General features: G+C 42.2%; 1 protein-coding gene across 1 annotated transcript; it reads right to left on the bottom strand.

Moving 5' to 3' along the window:
• Positions 1 to 7,216: 7,216 nt before the first annotated feature.
• On the bottom strand, positions 7,217 to 11,235 carry crybgx (crystallin beta gamma X). Its single transcript, XM_030414798.1, has 6 exons — positions 11,136 to 11,235; positions 10,643 to 10,691; positions 9,713 to 9,834; positions 8,852 to 8,987; positions 8,572 to 8,711; positions 7,217 to 7,470 (listed from the first exon to the last, which is right to left on the bottom strand). The coding sequence occupies exons 1-6, from the start codon at positions 11,177 to 11,179 to the stop codon at positions 7,338 to 7,340; spliced, it is 624 nt and encodes a 207-aa protein (XP_030270658.1). The 5' UTR covers positions 11,180 to 11,235; the 3' UTR covers positions 7,217 to 7,337.
• Between the last annotated feature and the right edge of the window lie 662 nt (positions 11,236 to 11,897).

Raw genomic sequence — 11,897 nt, 5'->3', positions numbered from 1 at the left:
AGAAATAAATCTGCTCATATTGACAACTGCAGTTCTGTGAGAGCAGAGCTGGTTCTGGTTCAGTTCTGTGAGCTGCTGTTGTACAGGAGCAGCTCTACAACTTTAAGTCGGTCCACTGAAACTGTTAGTTCACTCTCTAAATGAACGTGTTTGCTCCTGTATCTAAGTGAGGGTCACTGGCATCAGCTGGCTGCAGACACATCGGTGTTAGAAATAAATGAGATGATAAGAAATGATCTTAGTCTTTCAGGGCTTTCTTTCGTCTTCTTCTTTATAAAACAAAAACATCTGATCAAAATAAATTAACAATGTGTGCTGCTGCTCTGTGTGTAGTCTGCAAAGTATATAGAGTTATTAAAGAAGCAATCTGTTAAACTTTGTGAATGAAGTTTGTGCATGGCCAGAGTCACTAACTGCTGCTAACTGTATGCTGTTCATGCCTGTAGCTACAGTTAGCTTGTTAGCTACGTTAGCTGTGAAGCTAGCCAGAGAGTTGGTGTTTACACCGCTAACAGGATGTCTGGACTGCAGGGAGAAAGAGGTTGTCAGGGCTGGGGCTAGCTGGTTAGCATGCTAGCTCCAGTAGATATCTGTGCAGCACAACATAAAGACGTGTTCGACATGTCAGAGTGTCTGCTAACATCAGAAAATGATTCATATTCAGATATTTTACACTTCAATATGTACAGCTGTGCCCTAATTTAATATTTTCTATGTGATTATGTGAAAATATTTTAAATGTATGTTTTTATTATACCACCCCTTTCAAAATAAAAGCTTCATTTTTAGATTTAGCCTTTTGTTCACTTTATTTTGGAGGTCACGATTCGAGAGCCAAACTGTCAAACATAAATCTCTATATCTTTTAAAAAAAAGTGACCAGTTTAACTTCAGCAGTGGGAAAGTACATTTAGTACACTGATGACATTTAGAAAACAATTAAATCATTTAATTCCAAAGATTAAAGACAAAGATATGGATCCAAAAATCAGAATGGAAAGATTCAAAATTGAGCTTCTTTGCAGTTAAAAGTGTTTTACAGACACCTCTCTAAACTCACGACCTCATGGGACCTTAATTCATAATAACTCTGAATGTTAGTGAACGAACAGACAAATCATTTATTGATCCTGTTTGAATTGTGTCATCAATCACACAGATGATGTTTGTCAAGTCAATAAAGTCTCAGTTTGTTGTAATTAAAGTTTAAACCTCATGTAGTTTTGGGTTAAAGCGCTCAGTGAACTACATCATCTCATCAACACCAACATGGAGACGTGTCGACCAGCGTGAGGCAGACGGTGGTTTTCCTCATTAGATATTATTCAATGATGAGAATAATGATACAAGTAGTGTTTATTTTTAATGTGACAGTTTGTTCTTAGAAACTCTGCTCTGCTGTTTCTGGGGAAACTGTCAGGTCTTTGACATTGGAGGCCGGGGACGTGGGCTGGGACCCACTAGAGGCCGGGGACGTGGGCTGGGACCCACTAGAGGCCGGGGATGGGGCTGGGACCCACTAGAGGCCGGGGATGTGGGCTGGGACCCACTAGAGGCCGGGGACGTGGGCTGGGACCCACTAGAGGCCGGGGACGTGGGCTGGGACCCACTAGAGGCCGGGGACGTGGGCTGGGACCCACTAGAGGCCGGGGATGGGGCTGAGGTTCGCAGGGAGCTGGTGGCCTGGGAGCTGATGAAGGGTCGCTGGCAGCAAATGACCTCGGCCGGGCCTCCGACCGAGGAGCAGGCACAGGACTCGGCCGGGCCGCCGACCGAGGAGCAGGTTACAGGACTCGGCCGGGCCGCTGACTGAAGGCCACTGGCAGGTGTCGACCGGGCCGCCAACTGAAGGCCACTGGCAGGTGTCGACCGGGCCGCCAACTGAACAGCTGGAGCTCCAGGTAGGCATGGTTCAGAGGCGCTAACGCGGCATGGCTCCAGGGTGCAGGACAGCAGAGGGGGCAAAGCCCTGGGTGGTGGCGAGGGACAACAAACAATGGCGCCAGACCTCAGGGAGCCTGGACACTGCCAAGAACGTCGCTTTCTAGGTGGGGAAACTTTGAAGGCCAGGCGGGTTCCCCAGAAAGGAGACATTTCACGATTGGCAGGCACAGGGTTTGAGGCTGAGGTGTGGTTTCTGGGCTCTCTTTCTTTCGGTGTCGGCGTGTAGTTTGATCATAAAAGGAGTCTGCGGAGACAAGGCGAGTGGAATGAAGAAGCAATCTTTATTGAAACAAAATCTAGCGCCTTGAGTCCTGATCAGAAGCGGCCGCATTCTGATATTATCAAATCTGTGGACAAAACAATGCCAAAAAATACTACATGCAGTCCTGCAGGTCGACTGTCTGAGACGGAAACTGGAAAAAGTACTTTTACTTTGTAAAATCTACTGAAAGTGTCAAAATTACATTTAAAAAAAATAATCTGTCATTTTAAATATTGTTTTCCTGTTTACAGAATTTCCCTGAATTTTGGAAACAATTCAAAATATCCTTGGAAATTACAACAGTAGACGTTGAATCTACAGGTCAAGTGTAAACTCAGATGTGACGGGATCCTCTAACGATGTGTTGTGTGTTTCTTACAGAGTCACAACTGTGTGTGAGGAGCAGATTTGTCTGAATGGAAACTGGAATTGGGCGAAGAGGCTCCTGAGAGCCTTTGAGAAGTCGCCATCTGCTCCTTTCAACACCTCACCATGTTGAAACTAGACCAGGAAAGTGGACGATGCTCGTTTGTCATGAAGAGTTAGCTCTTCAAGTGTCTTAAGTTCACTGGTGATGAAGCCCTTTAACTGATAATCAATGATGTTCATACTGATCAATATACAGATTATTATACAGAATAGTAACTACTTTAAAAACTTCTTTGAATTGAGATTTATGAATAAGTTTTTGGTTCTGGGAAAGTAAAACCTCCATGGATCCAAAAATCATAATTGAGCTTCTTTGCAGTTAAAAGTGTTTTACAGACGTCTCTCTGCAGTCACAACCTCAGAATAACTCTGTATGTTTGTGAATGAAGAGACAAATAATGTTCTGATCCTGAATGAACTGTGTCATCAATCACACAGATGATGTTTGTCAAGTCAATAAAGTCTCAGTTTGTTGTAATTAAAGTTTAAACCTTGTGTAGTTTTGTGTTAAAGTGCTCAGTGAGCTACATTGTCTCATCAACACCAACATGGAGACGTGTCGACCAGCCTGAGGCAGACGGTGGTTTAACTCATTAGATATTATTTAATGATGAGAATAATGAAGTAAGAAGTGTTTCTTTTTAATGTGACAGTTTGTTCTTAGAAACTCTGCTCTGCTGTTTCTGGGGGAGACAAAAGAAGTGAAACTCACATCATGTCGACCAATCAGCTCCCAGCATCAGTAAAAACATGAAACCCAATGTCATTATTCTCATCATGAAATAATATTTAATGAGGAACAGTATTTCATAATCGTTTCCGTTATTAAACATGTGAAAGTGAACTTCCTGTCTCTCTGCTGCCTCGTGTCTCTGCGCTAAGAGGAAAGTCAAGCTCAGAAACATTTGTGACTAAAGATTACATTCAAAAACTAAATTACATCATAAATAATGAGTGTTAATGTTACTGACACAACCAGAGTGACAAACTGCTGCAAACACTGAAGCTACAACAACTTAATCAACAAGTTAGAGTAGTTTATGTTGTAGTTCAGCTGTTCGATGGAGCTTTGTGCCTGATAATCCTTCACGTGTTCCTCTGAAGAACATTTCTATCGACCACTTCTGTGCAAAGATGATGAACAGTGGATTCAGATCACCTGTGTGCAGGTGTGGAGACCTCCTGATTAATGAGTGACAGCAGCTGGAGGCAATCCCCTCACAGCCAATCAGGCGGTGACCACGCCCCCTTTGTGAAGGCTTAAGACAGGTGGGGAACGACACCTGTCTGGTTCTGATTCTGTCCTTGACAGGACTTCGTCTCTCATCGTTCTGTTCAGGTTCTGTTCAGGTTCCTTTGCTGCCTCTTGTGAGTTCTGCAGCTGGTTGAGTGACCATCAAAAGAAGTCAAAGAAGTATATTTAAGAGGCATTTTTTTAATGTTTAACTATTTGAGAGTTGGTAGATTATTAAAGTTAAAGGTAGAATTAACTTTAATAAGTCCCAGCTGTTCCTGAACGCATCACAAAGAGTCTCATTCCCAATAGACACATGTTGGGTTGGTAAACTGTTCATCAAGAACCACTGAAACCACTATACACATTAACTACTTTCTCCATAGAGAAGAAAAACTCTAAGTGAGTAGAAAGAAAAGAGAAGCAGAGGAAACAGAGAGGAAGCTGAGATTCTGAGAACAGAGCTGATGTGAGTATAAAAGCAGCTCAGATCAGCTCTGGACTCAGATCAGCTGCAGATTAAAGTCCTTCCTTCAAACAGAAGCTCGTCTGTCTCTGTCAGAAACATGAAGACTCTGCTGACCTTCGCTCTGCTCGCTCTGATCGGCCTCCTGCATCAAAACTCTGCCGGTCAGTCACTCTGCTCTGATTCTCTGAGAGCCTCAATCCAAACTGCAGCCTGAGTATTAAATGTGTGTGTTCATGTGTGTGTTCATGTGTGTGTTCATGTGTGTGTTCACAGCTCCAGTCATAGAACGATCCTGCTGTCCAAACGTGCGCCATGTTCCTGTTCCAATAAGAATGATCCAGAACATAGAGAGGAGCCACAGCAAGTGTTCAGGCGCATTAATCATGTGAGTATAAACAGGCGGTGCATTGATTATTGATTTTAAACTGAAGAACTTAGAACATTAATGAGGAGGAAGTAACGGTCATCATCTCCTCACTCTGTGCTGATGGAAAGAGATGAGAGTTCAGTAATAAAGTAAAAAAGCACAATATCACATTTTACTGAGAATACTCAAGGAATGTAACAATCTCTAAATATCAGACAAAAAGATACAAATATTAATAATATCATAATATACTAGAATATAACAGTTATATTTTTTTTGAGTGATAATTCAGTAATAAATGATAGTAGTTTGAAAACTCTCCACAAGGGGGAACTGTTCAGTTATTTTACAGAAGAGACGGGAGCCTCTAATGATGTGTGTTGTGTGTTACTTACAGAGTCACAACTGTGTGTGGGAGGAAGATTTGTCTGGATGGAAACTCGACCTGGGTGAAGAAGCTCCTGGCATACTTTGATAAGTCGACGGCCAACAAGAAGTCGCCATCTGCTCCTTTCAACGTCTCACTGTGTAGAAACGGGACCAGGAAATTGGACAGTGCTCCTTTATCTGTGTAGTTTCTGGGCTCTCTTATTGATAAAAGAATTCTGCGGAGGCAAGGCTGGGTGGAATGATAGAGCAATCTTTATTCGAAACAGATCTCAAGCCTGCGTCCAATCCAGAAGTGGCCGCATTCTGATATTCTCAAATCTATGGCAAAAGCAAGGCCAAAATGCTTCGCCCTCTGCCTGATCAGGTGTCCTATCAAGCCTTTGATCTTAGGAGATCTACTAAATGCCACCACTCACCTTCTCTTCCTGCACAGGCCCAGCACACACCCACTTCTCCTAATTGGTCACTTAGGTCAACTCCTCTTTTAGTCTATTGGCTAATTTACCAGTCTCCCTGCTCATCTCCGATAACTCATCTAACTTGGCTGCGGTCAACCTTAGCTCTTCTCCCCAAAATGACCTCTCTGTCCTTCTACAGGAACATAAACGTTTAGGCACCTCCCACCATTTGGCGTTCAGGTCAATCTCAGGTTTAGTGTTTTATGATGGCTTGGGTATCTGCTACCTTTTGACACCCTCACAGTTGGAAACCAACTCCTGGACCTTCATTCACACAGGGAAAACCAATTAGTCATCGCTGAATCTAAACTGATTAGAATCAGAATGTGTTGCCATTCAGAAACCTCATCTGTCATGAAGATTTAGTTCTTCATGTGTCTGAACTTCACTGGTGATGAAGCCCTTTAACTGCCAATCAATGAGGTTCATACAGATCAATATACAGATTGTTATACAGAATAGTCACTCGTTTAAAAACTGCTTTGAACTGAGATTTTTAAATCACTTTTTTTTTGGTCCTCAGAAAGTAAAACCTCCATGGATCCAAAAATCATAATAGAGCTTCTTTGCAGTTAAAAGTGTTTTACAGACGTCTCTCTGCAGTCACGACCTCAGAATAACTCTGAATGTTTGTGAATGAAGAGACAAAAAATGTTCTGATCCTGAATGAACTGTGTCATGAATCACACAGATGATGTTTGTCAAGTCAATAAAGTCTCACTTTGTTGTAATTAAAGTTTAAACCTCATGTAGTTTTGTGTTAAAGCGCTCAGAGAGCTACATCATCTCATCAACACCAACATGGAGCCGACTGGGCTCAGAAATAAATCTGCTCATATTGACGGTTCTGTGAGAGCAGAGCTGGTTCTGGTTCAGTTCTGTGAGCTGCTGATATACAGGAGCAGCTCTACAACTTTAAGTCGGTCCACTGAAACTGTTCGTTCACTCTTTAAATGATTGTGTTTGCTCCTGAATCTAAGTGAGGGTCACTGGCATCAGCTGGCTGCAGACACATCGGTGTTAGAAATAAATGAGATGATAAGAAATGATCTTAGTCTTTCAGGGCTTTCTTTCGTCTTCTTCTTCTTCTTCTTTATAAAACCAAAAAATCTGATTGCCATCAAAATAAATTAACAATGTGTGCTGCGGCTCTGATGCAGTGTGTAATCTGCAAGGTAACAAAAGTTATTAAAGGAGCAATATGTAAAAAATGGTGAATTAGCTACGTTAGCTGTGCAGCTAGCCAAGCTAACAGGATGTCTGGACTGCAGGGAGAAAGAGGTTGTCAGGGCTGGGGCTAGCTGGTTAGCATGCTAGCTCCAGTAGACATCTGTGCAGCACAACATAAGGACATGTTCGACATAATGTCAACACTGTTATTTCTTCACAGTCTGTTGATGATTTTAGTTATTTTTCTGGACGTTTAACTAAAATTCTTACATATTGCAACTTTAATTAAATGTGATGGAGTAAAAAGCCCATTATTTACCTTCAAAATGTGGTGGAGTGTAAGTATTTATGAGCAGAAAATAAAGTTGTGTTGTAACAAAGCTTTTTTTGGACTTTTGGAGGTAATACAACCAGTTACACAATCTATTCCCTGACCAGGAGAATCAAAAACCTTCCATAGATGAAAAGCAATCAAAGCACAAAAACACAAACATTTGTCTTTTTTATAGTTTATTACTAAAATAGGTGTAGTCTGTGTAAAGCTGACAGGTTTCATGTGTGTGACGATGGGCTCGTCCTGCTGGCAGGACTCAGATCAGAGGTGCTGTTGGTGTTTAGTTGAAGCGGACTCTGCGCATGGAGCCCACAGTGTTGTTCTGGCTGCCCCAGTCAGAGAAGTTGTTGTAGTCGCGCTTCTCCAGGACGTAATGAGGTCCTCTGTAGTTTGGCTCCTGATACACCACCCACCTACACACACACACACACACACACACACACACACACACACACAGGGAGGAGGGACGGGTCAGTGTTCTGTCGACTGTTTGGAGCCGTCTCAGGTTTTATTTTGGTTGTTTCTCCGTTTTAAATCAAGTCTCCAGCTGCTTCGGTTGTTAAGCAGAATGCTGCAGCGCTGTTTAACTCTGAAGCTCCAGAACTGTTCTGTGGACTCCGACACTTCACCTGACTTTATATCAGCATGGAGGAAAGAGATGAGGACTGAATGTGGATTTTTGGGAGAACTTTTCCTTTAAGTGACAAAATTAAGGACTTCAGACAAATCTTGACTTCTGTGAGACTTGATTTGAAACTGAATTCAAACATTTAAGCAGAGCTGTGACAATTTGTTGGTTAACTGATTAGTTAATTTAAGGGGAATCTAATTATTTTGATTATAGACTAAATGTTTCAGTCATTTTTCAGTCAAACATGCCAAAGGAGGATTCCTCGTCTTTTCCTGCCACATATGATGATCTGTGAGGCATCTTCAGGTTTTAGACACATTTTTTCTTCCATTAAAAGACGTTTAAATCTTCACCCTCGGCTCTGGCTTGCGGTATTTGACATTTTAGAGACTAAACAATTAGAAAAATAAAAAAGATCGCAGACTGATAATTTTTCACTTGGTAAAAATTCTTCAACAACAAAAGAAAAGAAATAACAGGCAGAACTTATTATTGGGACTATGCTTTGGAAGTACTCCAGTGGTCTGCTGTATGATTTGAAAAATCCCCTGAGGAAACAAACAAGCTACAAGATTCATTGAGTTGTTGTTCTGAAGCTTCTGGTCATCATATCTCAGTCTTCATCAGTTTGCTTTATGCTTAAAGTGCTGAAAACATAAATACATTTGAAAATCTACAATTCAGAGTCAATGAACTAACTCCATCTTCTGAGGAAGATCATGTGACAGTCACCAGAAACTCCAGATCAGCTTCTTCATGGACGCTGTGCTGAGACTGTTTCTCAACATGCGGCTTGTTTAAGAAGATTTGAGCCTGAAGATTTAAGACTGTGCTGTTCTGATTGGGCCCGAAAGAGACCAGGTGGGTGTGATGCTGCACTTACGCTCCTCCGAGCACGCGGATGGAGGCGGCTCTGTTGAGGCTGTAACGGCTCATCAGGTTTGGGATGTCGTCCTGGATCTCCATCTTCTTACCAGAGTAGCCGGCCCGCTCAAACAGCTGAGCTTTGGCTGGGTTGTTGTCCTGGAAACAACAGAAACACACAGAGAACGTGTCCGTGAGGGAAAGTGTGAAAGTGTTTCCATCGGGTAGAGTTTCTGGTGATATTCTACTGGTTTTAAACCAACATGTCTGTCTGTCTGAACTGTAACTTCACGTCTCACCTGTTTGACAGCGCGGACGGAGGACACGTGGTCCACCTGAGCGCACCACTTGTCGTAGCAGTTGTACTCTCCCCGCTCGGACATGTCCCACAGGTACTGACGGCCCCGGAAGTTGTCATGCTCGTAACCGATCCATCTTTTGAAAAAATTGAGAGGGAGAAGAGAGAAAAGAGTTGAAGAAGAAACAAGTTCAGGGGATTTATTTACAGCCCCTGCTGACATAAAGGGGGATTTCCACTCAGCACTGATTTGGTTATTGAGGTTTTGTTGATCTGTCTTTACGTGTGAACGTGACATACGACTGTTGTTTCAGTGACTATATCTTATTTCAAATCAGATCCTCAATACATGTTAAAGTCACTGAAATGCAGTTCAAACAAGAACTATATTCATTTTAGACATAAAAAAATATGTTGCGTGTGTATTTTTCTGTATATTAAGAGTCATTTTTAAACATCTGTGTTTAATGAAGCAGTTCTCTCTTTCAGGAGGCAATAAAACAACTTTCAATATTGAACTTTCAAGCCTTTTGAATTTCTAGGCCTGGACAGAGATTTACTTGACTGAACTCTTTGTTTGGATTTATTTCTGACTTTAAATAAATGTCTCATTGTGAGAATAATGTCAGCTTCAGATTACTTTCTTGGCCCGCGGCGAATCTCACCACCAAACATTTGTTTATATTCAATTCTGCAAATACCTCCGTAGATTCTCATTTTATCTACCCGGGTTTCAGGCGTCAAATGTAAATGTTAGAAACATTTGAAAGTTCGTGTGAAGGCTACAGATGCTGTTTGTTGCAGCTGTTTACTTTGGGTGATGGTGGTGATGGTGGTGATGGTGGTGGTGGTGTGTACTTACGCTCCACTCTCCACCTGCACAGAGTTACATCTCTCTGGGAAGTTCTTTTCACTGAGCCTGGAGCAGTCAGAACTCAGGTCCAGCCGTCTGCCGGCAAAGTTCCTCTGCTCGAAAAGGGTCACCTGAGGCAGAGACGACAGGGAAAACAGTCAACATACAGACTGCTGTGAGAGATGTTCACTCAGGTTTTCACTTACCTGCAGAACAAATATAACACCTCACACTTTTGGGAATTTTAAGAATGTTAAGTCTGTTAAACATTCCAACACACATAACTCCAGTAAACTCTGTTGTAGATCGTTCTGTCATCTTTGAATGGGAGGAAAAATTGTTCATTTATCAAAAAAAGACAAAAATGACCTGAATAATGATGAATAACGCTGTGAAGGTAAGAAACAGATGACAAAGCTCCCAAAGGTTAAGTTGGTGATCTCAAAGAATCATTATGTCTGAAACATTGTCTGTAATCGAGTCAACGTTCGATGCTTGATTATTTTAAGCGTGTAAATCACAGAGTTTTTGTATTTGTCTCATCGAAACATGATCCATAGAGAAGACAGAAATCTCAGAGACAGACAGACAGACAGTGATATTATCTGCACGGCTAGAGAACAATTAGGAATAAATGGGAGAATAAATGTATTATTATTTGGGTGAACTGACCCTTTAAGGGTTTCCTTGGAGTCCTCAGAGTTTACATTGAGGAACTGTCACTGAGAATTACAACTAACTACTGGCGTGATTTCCTTGAACGAGACTAATGTTACCGCTGCAAACACTAGTTAGCTCACATTAGCTACAGTGTGCTGGCTACATGCTGTGGATCTCGGCTATTTTTAAGTTTTTTAGTACATTTTCAATCAGGGACCTCATCTGTTCACATAAACACGCTGCTTTAGCAAAATAACTCCGTGTAATGATTTGACTCACCCTCCCACTGGACCCGTAGAAGGCACGTTGGAGCACAGACCCCAGCTTGCTGTAGATATAGAAGCATTTTTTATGAATAATCAATTTCTAAACATACAAGTTAATGTTTAAAACAGACGTTAGAACAATCACAGAGAAGCTTGAGAAGCAAATGATGACGTGTTGAAGTGAAATTACATCATCATCATCATCATCGCGTACGTGTTATTCTCGTCAACAAACATTATAGTTTTAATATCTCCTCCGAGTTATGACTCATTCTGATTTAGAAGTATTGTCATGCTTCAGTCTTTACAGTTAAAACCATCAACCTGCGGCTAAAGTGTTCAATATGTGTGCGTGTCTCCTATCACTCCTCAGGTGATTTGGGGAAACTGGTGTTGGAGGCGTCACGGAGAGCAGAGCATGTGGACGGGCCCACCCACCTCCACACCTCTGAGCGGGGGTCCGGACTCTGCGGGCCCCCGGCAGGTGCACGGCACTCTCAACATACCTGGTTTGTTGGGCTAATCCTGGGACCTTAGTAAAGATGTTCATGTCAGCTCTGCGAGGCAACAAGAAAGCCCCTTAAATACGGCGAGTGGAGGTGAGCCGACAGGTACTAGAAAGCTCAGAGTGGTTCTGCAGCAGTCATCGGGGCCTGGACGCCATTGATATGCTAAACACACAACATGTTGTCTTCTCTGTCCACACACACACACACACACACACACACACACACACACACACACACACACACACACACACACACACACACACATCATCAGCTGCACACACTGCAAGCGCATGCAGAGCACAAAAAATCATACAAACACACGATTGAAATAGATGTGTGCACATATACAAACACAACAGAGCAGAGAACAGAGTGTCTGCACACACACACACATACACAAAGTGCACACTAACATGTAAATGTGAGAGTGCAGTGCCAACAGTTTTGGCTTTGAACAATTCAGCATTTTACAACAATGCTCAGTAAACAATACACCTTATGATAATGGTTGTATTCATGCTTTGTGCAGCTCCAGCTCACTGTATTCACTGCAGGGGTCACGACCCCGAGAGGGGCTGCAGCGACCGTCAGGGGCTGTGAGCGCAGCCTGTCACCGCCACACAAGTGTCATAAAACAAGAAACAGAAGCAAAACAAAGGTAAAGGTGTTGGTGGGATTCTGATGGAAATGTGCACAAATAAATAGTCTGTATTTTTGTAATAAAAAGAATCACAATGTTTTGTTACTGTTTGTGTTTAA

The sequence above is a fragment of the Sparus aurata genome, chromosome 4 (genome assembly GCF_900880675.1).
Source record: "Sparus aurata chromosome 4, fSpaAur1.1, whole genome shotgun sequence".
NCBI classification, from domain to species: Eukaryota; Metazoa; Chordata; class Actinopteri; order Spariformes; family Sparidae; genus Sparus; species Sparus aurata.
The sequence above is the reverse complement of the archived record's forward strand: the minus strand, read 5'-3'. Positions and strand labels throughout refer to the sequence as shown.